Source organism: Vanessa cardui, chromosome 25 (genome assembly GCF_905220365.1).
Source record: "Vanessa cardui chromosome 25, ilVanCard2.1, whole genome shotgun sequence".
Classification (NCBI taxonomy): Eukaryota; Metazoa; Arthropoda; class Insecta; order Lepidoptera; family Nymphalidae; genus Vanessa; species Vanessa cardui.
The window spans coordinates 5388862-5412926 of NC_061147.1; the positions used below are offsets into that span (position 1 = coordinate 5388862).

Sequence of the window (24065 nt, forward strand, 5' to 3'; positions counted from 1 at the left end):
GTATATAAGCCTTTTTTAGGAATTCTAAAGCGATTTCCATAATTAAAATAATCTACCAACATTTGGAAGATAACTTCAAGATATCTTTGCTTTGAAATATAATGCTTTGCAGTCGGCGGAGTCGGGGTCAAATTTTGATGAAATCAATTAAGCCATCTTAATTGTTCGCCAAGAAACATTTTAATAAACGCATCCTCAATATAAACGATTGTGTCTTAAAATTCCATTAAATGGATTACGTTGCTTTTATTTCAAGTTATTTTTAAATTCCTTAATCAAGATTCGTGGTATATTTTGCGAAGATTAAAAATGTATGGTATTGTTATGTTTCATTATTTTAATGCATTGTTTATTATTGGTAGTTTTTCATTTAATTCAACAATGTAACGTGGACTTTTATGAGCCTATTTAAATAATAATGTTTTGATTTTGATTAAATTAATTTGTAAATAAGATTTAGTTACATGGTTTTTGAATATTAATTAATAATAAAGTAGTTTGATAAATTCATCTACTTGTATCTTGCTTTGTTTGTTCCTGATGCACATATATGTACATATGTGTTACGTGAGCCTGTGTGCGTGAGCGCGTGTATAGAGTTTAATTAAATTTAAGTCATTATATTAACTATTTTTTAAATTTCATTTTCATTATTATTACTTTTCTCTATAATATATTTAAAAAGTTGTTCGTAGATATCTATGAAAGTAATTATTTTAAAAATAAAAATATTTAAATCACGTTTGTCAACATTGATTGATTATAAAAACATATCGGGTTGAATTCGTTTTTTAAATATCTCGTAATTCTCATATAGATGTGCAAACGTTATTGTATAAAGTAATTATTGAATTTGTGTTGTCAATATGATTATAATCTGACGAAGCGCAAGACGTTCGTCCTTGAATCCTTCTTCGTTCGTATCTTTAGAAATTTCTAACAAAATTGTTAGTAATTTACATTAAGATTATTAAATTAGTATGCGTGTTTTATTTTCGTCTACAATGAAAGCGTACCTTATTACGTTTTCAAGAAGATATAGACTAAAACTTCATATAATAAACTCATTTGATATATTTAAAAATACCTTACGGTTTTTGATATTGTCAATGAGTGTAAAATTTTCAGGACTCGTAGTGTTATTTTGTAGTGAGCCGAGATGGCCTATTGTGTTTATAATTCATATCGTGCTCGGCGGTGAAGGAAAACACCGAGAGGAAACCTACATATGTCTAATTTCATCGAAATTCTGCCACATGTGTATTCCATCAATACGCATTGGAACAGCGTGGTAGAATATGTTCCAAATCTTCTCCTCAAATGGAGAGGAGGCCTCAATCTAGCCGTGGGAAATTTACAGGCTGTTATTAGAAAAAATGCAATTCTGCAGTCTGACCTCAAAGCTTACCGCAGAACGTGATCGGAAAATGTTAGAAGGTGATGTGTGACGTTGTATCAAAACAGCGTATCACTGTATGTCGCTTTTCAAAATTTTACGAGTGAGAAATCAAGTCATTTCTATAAAAGCATGAAAATAAAGATGTATTTTTATAACGCAGGCTGGACTTGTTCTACGTATTTTGTGATTCAAGCGCTTGATTTATTAATTTCCTCATCGGGTTGAATATTATTGTACAATGATTTAATAACTGTACACTAGATATAACACCTATTGCTATTTGTGAGTCTAAATAAGTTACTGCTTTTATTAGATAGAGTGCATATAATAAACAATTTGTTGCCCGTGGCTTCGCTCGCGATTGGTTATATTGATAGGGGCTGGTTGTGAGATATTAGCCATTTAGAATAGCCGTTGATTTATGTTGATTTGCTTCATAAAAATTGGATCAGTAGTTTGCACGTAAAAGAGCAACAAGCAGACGGACAGAGTTTTCGCATTTATAATATTAATTTACATAAGTTCGATTGTTTTTAGTCACAATTGTTTGTCGTCGGTATAAAAGTTATTTTTGTTATTCGGGACTAAATAAATATTGAAATGAAAAGGCCGAGTTTAATAAAGACTATTTGTATTTGTATAGGTATTTACTCAAAGCAGACAAATTGAAAGTCCTAACACTTACAAACTTCTCTTAGAGTTACATTGATTAAGTATCAGGTGTAGTGAATCTCGTGGTACGTTCTAACTTAATTATACCTCGAGAAGATAAATATCTTTTGCCTTTTCCACTTACATTTTGTTGCTGAAAGTTAGCTCGGTTTTTTTATGTTCTTTTTTTGAAAAACGTTTCCATTTTAATTTTTTTTTTAATTATTATTAATTGATTGATGCGTCAAGAGCCTAAAAGAGATTTCTAGAAAATCTTTTTGCGAGTGCTAAAAGGGCCGATGTCAACTATTTTTTGTGATTCGAATAGAAACTTAATCTGTTATTCGTTTCTTCCTAGATATGACTTTTTACGTTATGTTGTTGGTGTAAACATAAGCCGTTTTAATTTTAATATCAATTTATTAATTTTTAAATTATTTATCAAATAATGTACTTAGTTGTTTTTAGTAACAGGCCACAGAAATAATATAATATTTATCATCAGCTAGTCATTTGCCAACGATTAGACTTGATTCGGTCGTTAAAATTATTTATAATGTACATAAGAACCGGTAGGAAAAATAAAATAAAAACTTGAAAATTGGCGATATAAAATTTCGCGAAAAGGCATCTTTGCTTGCAATTTTTGTATAAATTTTAATATAATAAAAATATATTAAATTATGAAAATCAAAATTTAATAATTCCTTTATAACTATAAAGGAGTATAAAGCAAAGCTAAAGCAGTATAACTATACTGCTACATTACTAGAAACTTCTAGGCCTTAATTATATTACTTTTACTCATACAGGAATTTAATGAGAAATGTTTGGTATTTGTCATTTGTTTTAGACCGTAAAAGCTACACGGATTCGTGATAACTTCAAAAGTGCATGTACGCCTCTAAATGAATAAAGTTTATTTTTATTTAATTTTAATAATTGATGCGCAGATGTTTGAGAACTGTTTCTGTCTATGTGTTTATTTTTATTATAAAAATGAAACGTTCCAATATATCATAGATATCGAATATGTTTGAACAAACGTAAACTAAAATTACGTAAACATTCACTTTTATTTTTAGTAGCACATGATTTTCGACTCAAATTTTACGTTACATAAGGTTTAAATTTACTTGTATCTCATCAGTGACATTAAACACCTGTAGAAAGTTAAAATAAATATCGATATTGGAAAAGTAGCATCCACCGTATAGAAAATGGTGAGTAAGTTTGTGTTGTATTATCGTTATTGGATTATGATCGTTATGAGCTATGATTAATTCAACATTAAAGTTACTTTAGCTTGTATAATCGGGGATCTCGGTTTGAGTTTCAGTATCCTATTGCTCCTTGTATCCTATTATTATGGTGTAATTATAATATATTATATATTAGAAGCTTAAGCCGATTTGGTCGCAGTGATTATGAGACGAAGAGAGTTATCTCATATATAGCAAATAAAGAATCAATTATGATCTATAAAATGTGTAGAAAATTAAAAAGGGATTCTTGATTAAAATTTACCAAATCGTAAGTATTTAAAGAATATTTTTTTTAAGTGCGGAAAAAGTTGCTGGCTGTTTAGATACCGGTACTACGGCTGAATAAAACGACGTATGTAAAACGTGTGAACAAAACCTGTCATAGGTCTAGAAATTTGTAAAAATCTGTCGAACAAACGTGAAGTTTCGCTTGCAATTCGCTAGTTATTCGTGATAGTTTTACCGGCACTTCACTAAACATAATTTACGACACAACTTAGATGTAGCATCGGTAAAATTCGTAAAATCGATCATAGCCGACTTAAGTACGCTATCCCAAATTATCAATATTTATTTCTTATGTGAATATGATCATTGCAAAAACGTAACAACGCTTAATATCATGACCTAGTATATTCGACAATTTGACGCGTCGATTTGCTTTCTTGAGCTGTGTGAGAATCTATAGCGACGAATAGAGTCGAATGGCGCGATAGGCATCTATTTCTATTGGTTGTTTAAATTGACAGTAATCTGTTTTACGAATTTTACCGATGCTACATCTTACTTGCGCCGTACTATACTAACTAATCAATCTTCATAAATAGAAGACGATTCTCTTGAGCCTGAACTTTCTGCGATTTTTTTACTATTTAATTTAGTAAAAAATAAATTAAACATGGATGTTAGAATTGAGATGTTAATGATCAAATAATGAATAATACAGGAGATTGGTGCATTGGGCAAGGAAAAGAAAAAAGTGTTTACATGTGTGTGTGAATACCATACTTATTAAAGGAGGAAATTCGTACATGCTTAAAAGCAAAACGAACATGTATAATAATAATTCCCATTTAGTTTAAGGAAAATATAAAAATGAGATACATAACAAAGGGTTCAAATGTTGCCACGTGTTGACAGGCATTTGATTTGGTCATTTGACCTGTAGTCTGGGTGAGAAAAGGTTTGTCACCTTAAGATCTATTTTCGTGTGCTCAGTATGAGCGGTAATCTGCTCTGCCGATTGAGAATGACATATTGCGTCGCAATGTCATTACTGAGCAAACAGTAAAAAGTAAAGTAAAGTAACAGCCTGTAAATTTCCCACTGCTGGGATAAGGCCTTCTCTTCCATTAAGGAGAGGGCTTGGAACATATTCCAACACGCTGTTCCAATGTGGGTTGGTCGAATTTCGATGATATTAGACACATGCAGGTTTTCTTACGATGTTTTCCTTCACCGTCGAGCACGAGATGAATTATAAACACAAATTAAGCACATATATATGTATAGTGGTGCTTGCCTGGGTTTAAACTCGCAATCATCGGTTAAAATGCACACGTTCTAACCACTGGGTCATCTCAGCAAACAGTACTATGTAAGTTTAACTTTATAGGCAGTTTTCAGTTTAGTGTTTTAGTTTCAAAAGGCACTAAGAGTTGACTTGATAAAGGAATGACTTTGAAAACTGACGAAGGTATTCTTAGTTTTTTACGATAGCAAAAACTATATTGTTTTTTTATTTTATTTTAGTTATATATGCTATGGCCGAAAGTATAGGTTCGATTGACATGATATTAAGAATGGATATATACATTGCAATAGAAATTTATGATATTTAAATTTTTAATTTAAGCCTTTTTTTAGAGCTATATGTAAAAAGCACAGATATATGTTTTTAATAATAATGACCCTCTTATCATCATAATTCTACAAACTTGAGCAATCGAACATCTTAACTTTCTTATCTATTGACAACTTCACTAACTTGAATGTATTTCGCCGCGAGCTATATAGAAATTGTTCTAAGTTATATCATCTTGTTGTATAGCCGTTAAATTTTGTAAGTAATTTTTAAAGTTCTTTGTTTCCTTAGTAAATTAGATAAGATTACTTAGACTTACTTGGTGGTAGGCCTTTATGCAAGCCTGCCTGGGTAGGTACCACCCACTCATCAGATATTCTACCGCTAAGCAACAGTACGCAGTTCCGGTTCGAAGGATGAGTGAGCCAGTATAACTACAGGCACAAGGGACATAACATCTTAGTTCCCAAGGTTGATGGCACATTGACGATGTAAATGTTAATATTTTTTACAGCGTCATTGTCTATGGGTGATGGTGACCACTTACCATCAGGTGGCCCATATGCTCGTTCGCCAACCTATACCATAAAAAAAAGTTTATTCCGTAATTATAATACCATTACATAAAAAAAGCTTAAACATTTTTTTTTATAATTGAAACCGTCCCGTGTTTAAATAATGAGCTCGATTAACTTGTAATCTTAGCGTTTGCTTGTATTACACGTTTTTAAAGTAATATTGCGCGGTCTGTCCGCGTGTAATTAACACATTAAATACCGTGTTGTAAATTGATTTTAATCGATCCGCTCACGGCTTTTATAATTGTATTGAAGTCGGTTATACGATATCGTAATCGGATATATGCTTAATGAAGATATCTCTATTTTTTTATTGTATATTTTAATTCGGATTTCGCATCGTTCATAAGGATTTAATGTTGGTGTTAATCTGATACATAAATATAAGTTTATTATTTAAGGTAGGTTTAATTTAATATACTCATTTTAATTGGCAAATTTTGGCACTGAAAATTATTCCACCCCCTATCCGCCAATACGTATCGCATTGGGAAATAAGGCTCCATGTCCCCTGTGGGTGTATTTACACTGGTTTTTCACCCATCAAAAATTTTTAACGTAGCCATAAGAAACAAGTTCATAATTACTATATAATGTATTGGAATTTGCGACTTCAGTTATTGAAAAGCAGTCGAGGTAGTAATCTATGTCCTTTCATGGCTTTAAAGCTGGCTGCTTATATAATTTCATTAAATTCGGTTCAGTATAGTATCAAAGCAAAACAGACCAGAGTTACTTTTGCATTTATGTAAATATAGATTATTATCTAATTACGTTGAAATTTGATTTTGTTCTTTATATTTGATATTATATATTTCACTTGGCTAATGCACATTCGTACGTTGCATTAAATGGTGAAAAATGTTGCTATATTTTAGGTCAGTTAACCCAAAGCCACAAAACCTTAAAGTTTTGTTTCTTTAGCGAAATAATGTGCTAATGAAGCGTCTACTTAAGCTTGATAAGACACATGATAGCGACCTCAGACTAGTTCTTTGTATGAGTTGATGATATAATTATTTATATTAAAAACTTTTTTAAAAACCTTTGCTTCACCTATCAATGTTGTGTATAGTATATCATTGAATGATATTAAGTACAGTTTTTATATTAAACGTAAATACATTGTAAACTGATGAATAATTAGGTAAGTACTTACATTACATTTAATTTACATTAAAACACATTATTTTTATCATCTTTAGTACATTTTAATTTCGATAATGTGATCTTTTTTCATTCCAACCGTTAGCCGTTGTAATTCTTTCTTTAGAATATAAATGAATTATTTAATTTAACAATAACTATTATACTCTAGTAAATTATTGAACGAAAAGGCCTGAGGTACTTTGTATATTAAGTCTCTTATAAAATTGTACAACACACTATTACTTCAAAGTATAAATAAGAGTAATAAAATATTTTGGCATCTCGATGTGTATAAAAAACCTATAATATATTTGCTCAGATAGTATTATAAATAATAAATAATTAATTATTCAAATATATACCTTACTGAAGTAGTGATAGGACTCATAGTGTGAAAACATATCATATGTCGTATTGAATACATTTAAAACTCTCATGCAATAAAAAGATTATTTTCTCATACATTTATGATGGAAACATCATTAAGAATACTGCAATTAGCTTCATACATTCTTGTTTGACATCACAGAATAACGAATGAAAAAACTGAATAAAAGCATGCCTTAGTTTTAAAAAAAAAAGAAGCGTCGTAGGCTCACAAGTGACAGATCTAGACTATACTTTGATATCAAAGACGGCGTCTAGTTTTTAAGAAGGGAACGTCTTTTGTTTCGTCTAACGTAAAGTCGCCGCACTTTCAGATGACACGATGTATAAACAAATCCGAAAATCTTTCATAATAAACTAATTAATTGGAATTCTGATTCGTTGAAAAACATAGGAGTTCAATTTATCTCAACATCTTTAAGAGATCTCTGATACTAGTATCTAAAGACGTTAAATACTTTTGATTACTAAATTTTAGTTAATCTGTGATCTTCTGATTTAGTGTATTATTGTCTATTAAAAAAATAGCGCTATTAATAAATAGATTATTCATTATGAATGCTTTTTAATCAAACTTTTAAATAGACAAAATAATAGCGTCACGTTCATAATAATTGGCATAAAAAACGGTACGCATCTTCTGTAGTTAGTATAAATGCAATAACAAAAAACACCTCAGATCTGTCTCCAAAAAAGACTTGCTGAGAATTTGAGCTTGAATAGCTGAGACATGAGTAAATATGATCTCAAAATATTATACATGTCTGTTGTGCACCTCTTTTGCTAATCTAATCTAATCCAAATTTATGCAGTGGATATTTAGTAACACTCAACAAACCTAAAATATAGGGAAGGTATAAAAGGCATAAGGAGCGCTAAATTGAAGGAACATTGAAGAGATGCTAAGCATAAAAAGCAAAAACGTAATCAAAAGCGACCTTAAATTCCTTTGTTTTTATAATCTGAGGTGTAACAATATTAAGTTCGATTAGATTGATAGTATATAGTAAAGTATACAGCCTATTGATTTTCCGACGATGCTTTCCTTTTCCACTAAGCATGAGGTCTTAAACCTGCAATCGGGTAAGATTAGTGTTTTAACCACTGGGCCATCATATCGGCCATATCGGCCATCGAAAGTTATAGAATTTAATTGGAAATTGCTCGAAAAGACATTGAATCAATAAAAAAGTTATAATATTATTTTATCCCTACTAATATTATAAATGCGAAAGTAACCCTGCCTGTTGAGGTAAACAATACAATGTGTTCAGATCTACGTTTAAAATGTTGAACCGATTTAGATGAAATTTGGTGTAAAGATAGGACGGACAGGCGGACGGAAGGACAATGGATAGTTTTTATCACAAAAATCATCTCTTGAAGGTGTGAAAAGGCGTTTGGAAATTTGTATGGGAAATCAATCAATGTTTGTTTGCGTGTAAAATGGGGAGTTGAAGCGGTGCCTGTTATAGTTTTATAAATTTCGCGGGTTATGAAAGCCTCGGCTAGTCGCTACATAGTATAAAACAAAGTCGCTTTCTCTGTCCCTATATCGCTATGTATGCTTTAATATTTAAAACTACGCAATGAATTTTGATGCGGTTTTCTTTAATAGATAGAATAGTTATTCGAGATGAATGATGTTTTTTTATATATAATACATGCATAATTTACTAAGAGTGATAATTTTAGAAGTTTCCACTGTGATGTCATATTGCACCCTTGCGAAGTCGGGGCGGGTAGCTAGTTACCCTTTATATCAATATAAAGGGTAGAACGACTTCGCTTGATTACGGTTCGTTTAATGTTTACTTGTTTTTAGAAAACAGATAAAAAAATGAAAATGGTTTGTTTTCTCGCTGTATTAGCAATTTGAATGTTTATATTTACACAAAACGTTGCTAAACTCTTGATTATATAACTTTTTTATTTGTTATTACTGGTTGTGGTAATAAATTTATGGAACGGCTAATGGTATACTAACAATGTTTTAGTTTGGCGGTCTAGGTATTGGTAACGATTCCAGTTAATTAGACAAACACTACATTTACTGCAGCGGTCAGACAATCGATACTCACGATAACGACGTCTCTTTTAGTATGAGCTTAAAATAAAACCGTATTAACGTACAGTCATATAAACTATAGAACTGAACAATTATTGCGTATTGATTGATTTGTGTTATATCTTATATAAATAATGAAAATGAATTATTATATTATTAAATGTTTTTATATTTATATTGCCAGTTGACATTTTACGTTACTTTTCTTTAGATTCAATAATTAAGCAAGTGTAACGCTTTCTATATTGAATAAAGGTTTTGATTATAGACTTTTTGTGTCGTTTTTTCTTTAATTCCTTTTTGTACCTATTCCGTTTGGATGCTTCTTTCACACGAATAAATAACTTTTATTACTTGCTGTTCTGTGAATTTTAAGTTTAGTATGTTTATATTTCGTAGCTTAGTATACTTAAAAGAAATCCTATTAGGTTTAATAGGTAGCTTAAAATAAATATTGATATGTGCGTGTAATTCTCTGTATAAATTTGTAATGTGACATGTCTAATGTGTAATTTGTATTGTTACAGTAACGGTCCGGTAGAGGGCGCGTATGGTCCGCAACACAGTCCCGTGTCGCGGTCCGACGCTTCCACCGAGGACGCGGAGTTATCAGCTGCGCTTGCGCATCAGCACCACCTCGCTATGCAGGTATGTATGCTTAAATACAATTGACCCCGGACTTGAATAATGATACCGGTATACCAATCCAGCTCACAACATCGAGTCCGTGAAGTTTTCATCTCTGACCTTAAGCACTGTTTCTGCAAGGCGATTCCTTCGTCAATAATCAACCATACCTGGATCTCAAAAACCCTTCTTTTTTTTTTAATAAAGTATCTATAGTTTCTTATGTATTCATTATTAAAATTGGTGTTGTAAGAACCTACTTATTATTTTCTCGTGCCTGTAATAAACATTGACTTATTGTTAATTCAAGCAGAACAACGCAATTGAAATAGTGTTCCGTATTTTTGAACACTTAGAATGCTTGGATACCATTGGCTAGACGACTGTTACCATATTTATGGTGGTTTGACTAAGACGATCTATATGACATTTTAAACGTCTCGAACTTTTGGGCGACTATATTGTTGACAACAATAAGGAAGCTTTGTTTGTACCGATATTATCGACTTTTTGGTTGCGTCTATTTATTTGAATACTCTGAGCGTCTCTAATTATATTTCACGCTGACTGAACCTAAATAAAAAAGCCTATTTTCAAACACAAAATATATGAATACTCTAATTAATTAAGGATAGATTTTCTTATGTAACTAAATGTAATTATCGTGTTACTCTGTAGGCGGGCGATTACCCCGTCGGTGGTGGCGTGGAGCCAGACTATGGGCAGTATGTTTCGTCGCCCGCCGCTCACTACAACCACATGGGTCACCTCACCATGGCGCCATCGCAGAAGTACCCTCATGTAAGTGTATAACGTTATTTATTATTTTGTTATACTTTTATATATATGGTTATGATTAGGACTTGATTTTTGAAGGAGATCACTGTTTCGTTATGCTTCACCTCTATAGTACCAATACGCGGCACGCTAATACAAGATTAAGAGATGTTTTTGATTTTATTACAACCAGACATATTATATGTCATCAATAATAACTCTATGTAATAGTAACTCCGACTGTCTGTCGGTCTGTCAATCTCTTGATCTCAAAATATTGTATATTAACGCTGAACTAATTTTGAGGAATATCGATATGAAGCAAGTTACAGTTCTAAGGGAGGAATTAAGGAGCTAAGGCTTTTTTTAACCAAACCCAAAAGCGACAACTTGTATTATACAGGGTTATTTGTAAAACATTAACAACCTCGCAGGGCTAGATTAAGAACATCATAAATAACAACTTTTGTTTTATGACCTTGAACAAAACTAAATATTTTTTCCAAAAAAACATTTCCAAGTTTTTGTTGCACTCTCTAACATTTCAATATCCTTCCGTGTTGCGTCATTCATATTTAATAATAATAGTAAAAACCCTCAACGTAATCACGTGACTGGCTCGCTATTGGCCAGCGGTTTTCGGAAAGCGCGTAGAAGGGTTTCGCGCCGCCCACACGCTTCGCTATACGTCTTCGTATTATCAGTTTAACTGACACAGCGACGCGCAAATGTTTGCAGGATGTAACAGATTTTGTTCCTCTCGTGGCTACGATGACGAATGTTTATCATAGTGTGAATGTTTGTATTTTATGTTTACGTCCGGAATTAGGATTCCCGGAAATTTTTACTCTGAAGTGCCGAGCAAAAAGTGATGTTCAGTCTCATGTTCCAATTTAAACACTTGACTAATTAATTTGCAAAAGATTATTTAGTTATTTGGTATTCGTATAACGTAGTAAAGTTAATTATTATTTTATACCTTTTCTTAAACTATGTACCTAATCTCCCGGATCCTATCTGATAATAGGATCCTCGACTCCTGATAATGAGACCGACTGTTAAGTATACTTTGAAATAAAAAAGAATTTTCATAATCGGTCAAACCGTCTTTGAGATTCCGTAACATACCTACCTACATAAAAAAGTCCCGACAAATTAAAAACCGCAATTTTAAGTCGTTTAAAAAAAGCTATAAAGCTAAATGAAAGTTAATTACGAACAAGAAAATAAATATTTCTCAATTTTAACAATCTAAGTTAAAATAAGGTACCTATTTAATTATTTATGAACAAAAGACAATATGATTATTATCAATACCTAATCTTTTTTTTAGTAAAACTGCTTGTACTACTATTACTTTACTTTAATTTATCTTATTCAAGGTAAACTAATGAGTTATTTAATCGAACAATAACTAAAATCCGATAATCACAATAAATTAAAAACTTGTCAACATTTGATCTGGCCGGCCTATCCATCAAAAGCCGTAATAATATTAATCGTGACTCATTATGTAGGTACATAGGTAAACCACAACGCCTTCATACTCCTACTTATCAAAGCATAAAACTGACCGTATTAAAATGATAAAAGGTTAAATCGTTTTGTTTAGGCACACGGCATGTTTAGATGCCTAGGTACGTAATTTACGTGTATGACTAATGTATTCAACATTTAACTATTTCTATAAAGTAATATGACACACGAATCTATTAAACATTAAAAACAGGCCATCAACTTGAAATTCCGGCTACCAGAACCAAGAATTAGAAGTGCATTTTAAAATTTTTTTTTTGGGAAGAAAGGAGTCAGTGTTATTAATTTACATTCAACAATAGAATAAAAACAAATAAGTTTTATCAAAACAAATTATTTTTCAGTTTCAAAATAGTAGGTATCTTTTCTATCCATCTATCAGAATCTTACTGTAAAGACAAGGCTGTATGGTCTAGTATCATTGCCTATATCCAATCAAGATAAATTAAAATTAAACCCTGCAATGTGACATTTATGTATTTGTTTACAATTTTTTTGCAACTTTTCGGTCTTGTTTTACGAGTTTGTTTTATGAATCATTAGTTTTAGATTTAACAGTTTTTGCAACTTACTTTTAGTTGGACTACTATTTTGCGACATTGCTACTGACCATTGCAAATTGAAAGTTTAGTTCTTTCCACCATAAGACAATTAAAAGGAAATTAAATAGTAAGTATGTTTATTTCTCTGCTATGTTTTACATTTTTTAATGTAATCTTTTGTTGGGATATTTTTTAATATTAAAGTGTGGAAAATTTAATTCATTCTTTATACCTAAGTTACCTATGTAAAATTTTGCGTATTTTGTGATACAAGATTAAATGTTGTCTGTTACTTTGCACCTCTGTACAGATGTGTACAAGACCTTGTTGATCTCCCTTAAACAATTTTAAATAAACCAATCTATTTAAAATTTTATAAATGTCATACAATTTTTATTCTCTTGACAAAAATATTGAAGAGAAAGCTCATCTTTGTGCTCAACAGCTTTCTTTATTGTTATTTCCTATGGTTGTTATTGGTATTCCTTTCTTTTAGTAAAATAAGTTTACATTACTAATACAAAGTAAAATTAAATTCTTAGAGGAAGCATAAATTAATAATGTTATTTTTGAATTGATAAGACAAAAAAATTAACTAAATTATTAAGCATGTAATTTAACTATTTTTATTTTCTTTTAGTTTGGAATTGAATAGCAGCAGATGTATTTGCTTAGATTTAAAATGTGAAAGTAAAGTCCTCATTTAAATAAAACTATTTTTATTTTGCATATGTAACTTTTTGGTATTGCTAATATTGCAATTAGAATTCAATCCAACGCCTCTGATGAAATGTTTGTTTTATGAATTCCACAATACATATTTCAGAATGGATTGTATTTTCTATCCAGTAAACTTCTGATTCTTTATACCTAAGTTACCTATGTAAAATTTTGCGTATTTTGTGATACAAGATTAAATGTTGTCTGTTACTTTGCACCTCTGTACAGATGTGTACAAGACCTTGTTGATCTCCCTTAAACAATTTTAAATAAACCAATCTATTTAAAATTTTATAAATGTCATACAATTTCTATTCTCTTGACAAAAATATTGAAGAGAAAGCTCATCTTTGTGCTCAACAGCTTTCTTTATTGTTATTTCCTATGGTTGTTATTGGTATTCCTTTCTTTTAGTAAAATAAGTTTACATTACTAATACAAAGTAAAATTAAATTCTTAGAGGAAGCATAAATTAATAATGTTATTTTTGAATTGATAAGACAAAAAAATTAACTAAATTATTAAGCATGTAATTTAACTATTTTTATTTTCTTTTAGTTTGGAATTGAATAGCAGCAGATGTATTTGCTTAGATTTAAAATGTGAAAGTAAAGTCCTCATTTAAATAAAACTATTTTTATTTTGCATATGTAACTTTTTGGTATTGCTAATATTGCAATTAGAATTCAATCCAACGCCTCTGATGAAATGTTTGTTTTATGAATTCCACAATACATATTTCAGAATGGATTGTATTTTCTATCCAGTAAACTTCTGTTCTTTAATAAGTCTCATAATCTCTACAGGTAGACAACTTATCAAAAGTTGTATATCAACCATGCTGGCAAAGAGCTGATCAGACCAGCTGGGATTGGGTACCTCAAGCGAGCTAGACCAGGAAACTATCAAACCTTCCTGCAAATTTTCAGAGGAAAATCTCAATTGAACATCAATCATAAGAATAATAAAATTATTTTATTATACACAAAAGGCCTTGTTTTTTATTAATCTTGGTATTGTATGTCCCTATGGTATTTAGTAACTGTATTAATATGACTCAATATCTTTTATTCCTTTCTTCATCTAATTTGTTATAATAATATTTTTGTATAATAAATTAAGAACTGAAATAATTTTTTTTTAAACAAAAAACAGACCTTAATTTAATAAGCTTTAATTTTTATGCTTAATATTATTACATTCTTGTTAAATTTTACATTCAATTGTTTTTTTTTACAATTTATTATGAACAAACTTTATACAAAAAAACCTAAGGGCAATATTTTTATTATTCTGACTGCCTCATTTACAAAAAAAAATGCAAATATGAATTATACAATTAACTTAAAAAATATGATCTTAACTCTGTTAAACTGATTTCACGATGGAATTAGGATCTGGGTATAAAGATTCTTCTCAAGTTAAAAGACAAACTTAAGTTTTAGCTCATTGATTTTGTTTTAACAAATTAAAAATAAAACAAAAACATAATAAAATGATAGTATGGGTTTGGAACCACACACCATTTAGAATTGATAGTTTTATGGAGACCAGCTAGTTCGTGAGTATCGCGTTTAGGTAATGAGAATGACTTGTCTGTTTGAACGCTTAATTGATACTGACTTGCTTGCTTTTATATTTGCTTAGGAATGTGAAACATACAATGAAATTATGTTAATGTATTGGTGAACCTATACAATGATGCTTATTTTAAATTAAATTTTATTCTATTGTACCTCTAAGGGTTAAATCCCGGGGATGTCTGTGTGTATTCCGCACATATTGTTCTATGTAGTCACCTTCACAACCTACACATAATCCACACCTAAAAATTAATTGTTCATTCACTCTCGATAGCACTTGTGAGTTTGACTTAACCTGGTCGAAAGCCCAAGTGATTTTCTCCACTAACATTTCACGGCTTGTGATTTCACGTCCACTATACACCAATGTTTTGACGTGTCCCCATAAATAAAAATCTAATGGCGTGATATCCGGCGACCTAGCGGGCCAGGCACGAGGTCCGCCGCGCCCAATCCAACGACCAGGAAAATTGTTATTTAAAAAATTCCGGACTTCGCGAGCATTATGCGCTGGCGCTCCGTCATGTTGATAATACATAACACGTAAATCAGCGAGGGGTATATCTTCCTCTAAATCTGGTAGTGTTTCAGTGAGGAAACGTAGGTATGTTTCTCCATTGAGTCGCTCCAAAAAGACAGGGCCTAGTAAAGTTGAATTTACAATTCCTGCCCACACATTGACGCTAAATCGGTGTTGAAAATGATGTGGTCTAGTTTTGTGTGGATTTTCATGGCACCACAAATGCTCATTGCGAGAATTGAACAAACCGACTCTGCCAAATGTTGCTTCGTCAGTCCATAAAATAGTTGGCCTCTCGTTTAGCACCCAGTTACAAAACGCAACTCGCGCGGGTTTATCGGGTTCGTTTAATTCTTGGACGCGAAGAAGGTGAAAGGGATATTTCCCTTCATTGTGTACAACACTCCATGCGAAGTATTGCGATACATTAAACCGCCGGGCTGCATCGTTGGTGCTCGCTGCTGGATTGGCTTCGAAGAACTCCATGATGTCTTCTTCCTCTTGAACTGTGCGCCTTGGCGGACGACCACTATCTCTTAAAGGAGAACGGAATTGGCCGTAATCGCGTAATCGCTGTGTGGCAGCTAGCATTGTCACGCGGCTTGGAGTAGGCACATTTGGAAATTTAATCGCATATTGACGACATGCTTCTGAAACGTTGTCATCGCATTTCGCTAAAATGCGAACCATTTCAGTATATTCGATATTGGAATATGGCATAGTGAACTTATTAACTGAAATCAACGGACTGTAAACTGAAATTAGCAATAAGAGCACGTTGCGCGGGCACATCAAAGCGTAAGACTGCGACGGCGCATCAAAGCGTTAATTACGTCAAGTCAAGCGTGTTAACTCCGCCCATTTTGTGGGTGGAGCTAAAATCAGACTATTTTAACTGTTTTTTTTTTCATTGCCGTATAGAGTTTTTAACATTAGAGAAATCAATTTTAATATTTTTAATTTTGTATGAAAGTAAAAATTAATGAGTTATGAAAAGTCATAAAACAAAAGTTGTTGTTTATGATGTTCTCAATCTAGCCCTGCGAGGTTGTTAATGTTTTACAAATAACCCTGTATATTTGATAATTAAAAAAAATCGTATCATATATTTCTTACTCTTATGCTTCAGTTCAATTCCTGGCTTAAAGACTCAGTTAACATGGCATAGATTATCGCCAAAGTCACTTAGGAATATGTCTATTGGTCGAAAGCAAAAAGCCTGGTATGGCAAAGTCACATAGCGATTCGTTTCAGAAAATGCATTAGTGTGTGAAATGTTTTCGTTTTATCACGCCATAACAATTGACGTATTGTTGAGAATAATTTAGACGAAAGTGAAGTTGGAAATCGTTTCCGCAATTGTCGAATGCCCAATCGTCTGGCCCTTTAGGTGATTTATTATTTATCGTATGGAAACTCGTTGCCCGTTAACCGATCTATATGTTACCATTGAAAACGAACGGAACCTTTAATCTAAACTTAATTTATAAACAGATAAAATTTGTTTCATTGTATGTAAGGCTTTATCTCCGAAATAATGTTCAAATTCAAAAGTTGTTACTTGGTAGAAAGCTACTTTATTCCTGAGTGTTATAGTGTATTATTATATCATGTTATCATTATAATTATATCATGTTTATAAGCCGAGCTATCACAATGTTTGTTTAAAATGTCGAAAAAGCATACCCCTCAAAATAAAATATCTCTAGAAGATTTCGTCACTTTCAAATTATGTTCCACCAAAATCGATCGCTGTGAAATGGTCAGTCGTATGATAGTTTTAATTATACAATATACGTATATCTAAGTAAGAAAATTGCAAGTAGATAAATGATTATTTCACAAGGGTTAATGGATATTGATGATATTTCTAGATAGGTAAGAGCAATATCATATTGTTTGTCGAACTTTTGTTTTGATATCAAGAAATCACATAAGTTTCGAACTAATGTGGTCCGGTAATAACCCAATGGGTGAGGCGTCAAAGTTTATAATAAGAAAGGGGGATGTTTGAACGTATTATTCTTAGATGGTTTCCTTATATTAGATACTAGCTACCCGTCCCGCACACAGACAGCGATACGATAAATGTTTACATACAGCTCACATTGATTGTAGAACAAACATAATGGAAACTGTTTTTTTCGACTAAGGAAGTTCAAATTTTCGTCGCTGTATAATAATATACATAACGAGGAGTTGGCAACAACTCGTTATCAGACATGATGATATTCGAAATATCAGTCTAGTCGTTCACGTTCGTGATATATACTACCTCTTTTCGATATTTATAATATAAAATATGACTTTTCGGCTCTTCTTTGTTCTACGTTATACTGACGTTGCCAGTATTTACGATAAAAAAAATCCTAATTAAACTTTTTGATGCTTCGACATACATATGTTATACAATCACTCTAATGCAGAAAATGCGTTGTTTAAAAGATCTGGCGGGAAATACTATTGGTGTGGTAAAAAGACACAAAAGTAGAAGCTCAGATGGACAAACCTTTCTCTCTTAAAGATAAGATAAGTCATACGACTAGAGTAGAGTACTCTACTCTAGTCGTATGACTGCGTGTGAGTGCGGGTTTGTGGAAAATGTAACATTTATATCCGATACAAGTTCGTGATAATTGCTTAAGATCTACTTATACTTATATAGGTACAAAAGGACAGAAAAGCTTAAGCGCCAATGTGGTACTCTTCGAAAATGGAGTTTAAAGCAAAGTCTTAAGATAATATTTTTTCCTTTTAACGTTTTCTATTCACTATATACATAAGTGAGTTTCACGTAACGAATGCCTAAGATTCAGCTAATTTTTTTTTTATAGAATTGGTCTCTATCTCTATATTCGCATTAAACGATGTCAATATTTGTAAATAGGTGTCCATAAAAACTTGTAACTCACCGCATAACACGATCGTAAAGTGTCAGAAAGTAAATATCATACACACGAAATGACTATAATAATAACACTCATCACAAAGACTAAAAAATCATAATAAGGAAACACCGCTAGCCGGTTTTAAAAATCTCAATTTTCTTGAAGAATTTGAAGGTTTTCAGTTCAGAAACTATGATTTTGTCTTCCATTATAATTTCGAAAAATAATCAAATTGAGACCCTCCTCCGATTTTTTAAGTCGATTTAAAAAAGGAATTAAATCATTTGGTACAAAAGAAAGTTTTATATAGTCACTTTGTTACCATTATTAAATAAAAGAAAGGATAATATTTTTGTGAATGGATTTTTTCCTGAGATTTTTAAATGAAAGTCAGACAGATATTTAATTCAGGTGATATTTCAAGTAATTTCTCATGAAATTGCGTTACGTGAGAAATAAGCTCGAAACGCTAAGTCAGACGGGTCGTGTAGTTTCACATACATTTCACTTTTTAATATTTCAAATCTGTCTATTCATTTGAACTCATTGTGTTTGAAACTGAACGCGTATCGTGAACCCGCGACTTCATCTGCGTAGGTTTTAGTTTAATTTGAAGTGAGGATGATGATTGAAGTTCTCGTTTCGGAATTCATTGGGTACATATCACCAGGGGTTGTTTTTTATACGACGCTTGTCATTGTGTTAGTAAAGTAAAAAGTAACAGCCTGTAAATTTCCCACTGCTGGGCAAAGGCCTCCTCTTCCATTAAGAGGGTTTGGAACATATTCCACCACGCTGTTCCAATGCGGGTTGGTTTAATGCACATGTGGCAGAATTTCGTTGAAATTAGACACATGTAACCTACATGTTTTCCTTCACCGCCGAGCACGAGATGAATTATATTATTGTGATAGTATAGTAGGGATAGTATTTAACTTGCAATTTTTATGCTTAGTCAAACTAGAATTGAACCATTAGTAACTATAGTAGATTTTTCATGTCGGTTCCGTTACGATGACAATGCATTTTTATGTCAAGCAAGATTTGATGATTGAATTATAAATATTAATTTAGCTTCAGTGGTGTTTGCCTAGGGTTTTAACTCGCGATCATCGGTCCGGGCACCTCTTCTAACCACTGGTACATCAATGAATAAAATCAATAAATATTAAGACTTCAATTACACAAGTGCTCATACAGCGTATCCAATACTATGAGTGAAGAAAAGTTTGCCTAAAAATGGTAAACTTACCTACGCTTTTAAATGGACGTTAAATTCGTATATATTGATTTCTGTCCGTTCTCTCGATACAAAAAAGTCTTTAAACCTCAGTAGTAATGATGTTTTGTTTGTTGATATATTTTGATATCGATCTGAACACTCAGTAAGTCATTAACCTCAAACTCGATACTTTAAACCCATACTCGTTTTTTTTATGGATACATCCTTTTTTAATACCAGGTTTAATTATATTGCATACGATCAACGTTCAAACTATTCGATGTAAATACGGAAATTCAATTTTTTTAAGATACAATTAATTTCAGTTAAATATACCTTTTTAAAGTTTCTTATTTTAATCGAGATGGCTGATTGGATAAAACAAAAGTATTTTAAACAAAGATTACGGGTTCAAATTTGGTAAAATATAATCTTTTTACTTTTTGACATTGTTAGAAAACATTTTATGAATCTTACTTTGTTGCACTTTAATTAACAATATAAGTTTATTATGTTTTTAAGGTATCCAGTAAGTGTTGGTCAGTATGTACAAAGTTGCATTAAGTCATAGCTAAAACTGAGATATATGGGTACCTACCACCCACTCATTAAATATTCTATCGCTATACAGCAATAGTCGAGATGGCCCAGTGGTTAGAATGAGTGCATCTTAACCGATGATTGCGGGTTCAAACCCAGGCAAGCACCGCTGATTCATGTGCTTAATTGCCTTTATAATTCATCTCGTGCTCAGCGGTGAAGGAAAACATCGTGAGGAAACCTGCATGTGACAAATTTCATAGAAATTCTGCCACATATGTATTCCACCAACCCGCATTGGAACAGCGTGGTGGAATATGTTCCAAACTTTCTTCTCAAAGGATGAGGAGTCCTTTAGCATAGCAGTGGGAATTTACAGGCTGTTGTTGTTTGTTTGTGGTTTGTTGTTACACAGTAATATTGCTGTGTTCCATACTGAAGTAGTTTGTTGTCGCTTGTTGGCGACTAATGGGATTGTTAATATTTCTTACCACGTCAATGTTTGTGGGATATCATGGTGCTCACTTACCTTTAGGTGATCTATTTACTCACCCGCGTCCTTAAAAAAAGGAAAATTTTGAACATAGGTTAAATTGTAAAGCTGTCTTACAGTAAATACTATTGTTGCAGGTGATGGAAGCGGTGTCTGTGGGTAGCGGTTACGCCGGCGGAGTCGGTGCGGGTACTGGCGGCGGTCACTATGGCACATACGCGCACTACGGAGCCGCCTACCCGGCCCAGCCCGCGTATCTCGTGGATCCTCAAGTGCCGGCGTATATGGCACAGGTAAGAGCCTTGATTTTAAAATTACATGTATTAAGCCTATATAACACTCAAAGAAAGTCGTAGTTAAAGTATAAGAATATATAGAAAAAATTGAACGTACGAAACTCTATTTTGAGTACATTAAAAGTTTTTTAGATCTTCCCATATTTAGCATATGGGTTTTTGTTAAAGTCAGATAGCTAAATTTGAAGATTCTCCATATGTAGTCTAGAATATACAGGGTTATTGGTAACTCGACGTATATCCGTAAGGAGGTCATAGGGATGACTATTTGCAATAATTTTGACCCCCAAATGCATGATGCAAAAATTAACCATTTTTGAGTTATCTCGTTTTTTAGCTTTTTGCAAAATCTGTCAAAAATGCAACTTCAAAAATTTATTAAAAAAAAAAGTATCAATTAAATTTTTTTTTTCTTCTGTTTTATGAAAACGATTAAACACTGAATATTTGTCAATATTTACACATAAATTATCTGTCCAAATTTAAAAATGCTAGGCGGAAAACGAAATTATTTTAATTATTTTTTTGATTTTTTTTTCCTCAAAAATGCCTTAAAAACAAAAAAAAATCATTATGAAATTTGTTCTGCAGATTATTTTAAAAACATAACCGTGTTCTTAGCTTTTCAAAAATGTATAAAAAGTAGGAATTTATTCCAAAGCAACCGAAATTAAATGGCCAGAAAGGATGCTGACTAAAGTACCTAATATGACGTTTGTCGAGTAACGAGCGTAGGTGTAACGCACACCAAGATAGTAAAGTTGGTCCGTTTCTTTAATTATTTTTTTTGTTTTATATTATATCTAATTAGATAATTAATCTTAGGTAGAATATAAAAAGTATAGAAAGTTTTTGCATTTCCACATTCGCTCTTGTACTCTGTACAGAGTATGTTGTTCGTACGTTCTTATTGAATCTATTGTATGTTATTATAGTATAGCTGTGTGTAGTAGGTAGTTATGTGTTCTGAAATTGTTTTTTTTTTTCAGGAATATGTAGAGGGTGGTGGTAGTGCGTCACCGCGCAGCGCGTCTCCAGGAGCAATGCCATCTCAGCATAATCTACATTTGCAACAGAGGTATTGTATTAAATATAACACTATAAAATTTTATACCTACTACATTTTTTAAGTAACTTATTATTTAATTGAACAATAATTAGTATAATAATTGGCAACATTGAATTGTAAGTAGTCGATAGGGTTGCCAGTTGCCATAATTCCGAGGCTGTTTCTGTAAATATCTTCTGCACATAAACGGACATAGAAGTAATAAACGTAATATCTATCATATCTCTTAACTAACTTTTCGTAAAATCGTTCAATTGGTTTAAAAGTATTACACTTTACGAATTAATTTTTTTTTTGGTTTGTCATAGGTACGACTCAGCGTCCTTAGAGCAGCTAGGGCGACACTATTGCGTGACGTCACCGCGCGGGGAGTACGCTGGCGACGCGTACGCATACCAACACTATCCCGCTGCGTACGACCCTCCGCACCAACCGCCGCCCTTTAAGGTAACTTTTTGTTTTTACTATGGATTACGTAACACAATGATGTTCTAGTAAACAGATATGTCACTAAAGCGCAAAAAGTGAAGACTAGAAAACGTCCTAATTGGGACGTTTGCCTTTAGTCGTTTTCATTATAATTATGCCAGTAATACGTTATAATACATCATAATTACGTTGTAATGCTATACTTTTACTTACTGTTTTATCAAGCAATCCTTTTTACTTGTAACGAAATTTAAAATAAAGGAATAGTTAATAATTCTTACAGCGTTAATGTCTATGGGCGATGGTGACCACTTACCATCAGGTGGCCCATATGCTCGTCCGCCAACCTTTACCATAAAAAAAAAAAAAGTATGGGTATAACATATCTTTTTATTAGAATATCATTGACGTAACATTAAATAACTATCGTTACATAGTATAAAACAAACGCTTCGCTCACCTCTGTCCCTATATACATATGCTTAGATCTTCAAAATTACACAACGAAATTTGATACGTTTTTTTTAATAGATATAATGATTCGAGAGAAAGGTTTTTGTATATATACATGAACAATATAGTAAGCTGATAACGACTGAAAAAGTGTGAACGTTGTAAGATATTTTGTGGTATATTTACAGTCAGAATTGCACCCCTGCGATACCAAGATGGGTCGCTAGTAATATATACAATATATGAAGATGAATATAATGATGTCAGATCGTCTATTAAGGCTTTTGTTTTTTTTTCCAGGATTCGCAAAATGGCCTTAGTTTGGGAAGCACAGGCGGTCAGTCGATGTATGGTGATGAAGAGGAGCTACAAAAACAAATGGCGGGGATGGCATTGGGTAATTTATGTTTCATCAATAATTTGACATTTTAGTGGCATATTTCTAAAACAAATATCTACATAGTATAGAACAAAGTCGCTCACCGCTGTCTGTCCCTATATATATTATATGTATATACTTGGTGGTAGGGCTTTGTGCAAGCCCGTCTGGGTAGGTACCACCCACTCATCAGTTATTCTACCGCCAAATAACAGTACTCAGTATCGTTGTGTTCCGGTTTGAAGGGTGACTGAGCCAGTGTAACTACAGGCACAAGGGACATAACATCTTAGTTCCCAAGGTTGGTGGCACATTGACGTTGTAAGGAATAGTTAATATTTCTTTCAGCTTCATTGTCTATGGGTGATGGTGACCACTTACCATCAGGTGATCCAAATGCTCGTCCGCCAACCTATACCATAAAAAAAGTATGCTTAAGTCCCTAAAATTACGCAACGGATTATGCTGCGATTTTTTTAATACATATAGTGATTCGAGAGGAAGGTTTTTGTACATAACACATGGACAATATTGTTAAGAAACACAGATAATTTCAGATGATTCTAATGTGATGTCGTAAATAGAAATATTCTCTAGTATATTTATTATCAGTATCACACCTGTGGGAAGTAGGGGCGGGTTTGCTAGTTTTGTTTATAACATAATATTGTATATTTTTCTCAATACAGT

At 32.3% G+C, this 24065-nt stretch overlaps 1 protein-coding gene across 1 annotated transcript in view; it reads left to right on the forward strand.

Moving 5' to 3' along the window:
- LOC124540464 (catenin delta-2) overlaps nt 1–24065 on the forward strand; it is a 99086-nt gene that overhangs the window by 61146 nt on the left and 13875 nt on the right. Inside the window, exons 3-8 of the mRNA XM_047118062.1 lie at nt 9829–9949; nt 10607–10729; nt 20887–21042; nt 22035–22123; nt 22423–22561; nt 23297–23393. Coding sequence (XP_046974018.1) covers nt 9829–9949; nt 10607–10729; nt 20887–21042; nt 22035–22123; nt 22423–22561; nt 23297–23393 — 725 coding nt within the window. The remainder of the gene's footprint in view (nt 1–9828; nt 9950–10606; nt 10730–20886; nt 21043–22034; nt 22124–22422; nt 22562–23296; nt 23394–24065) is intronic.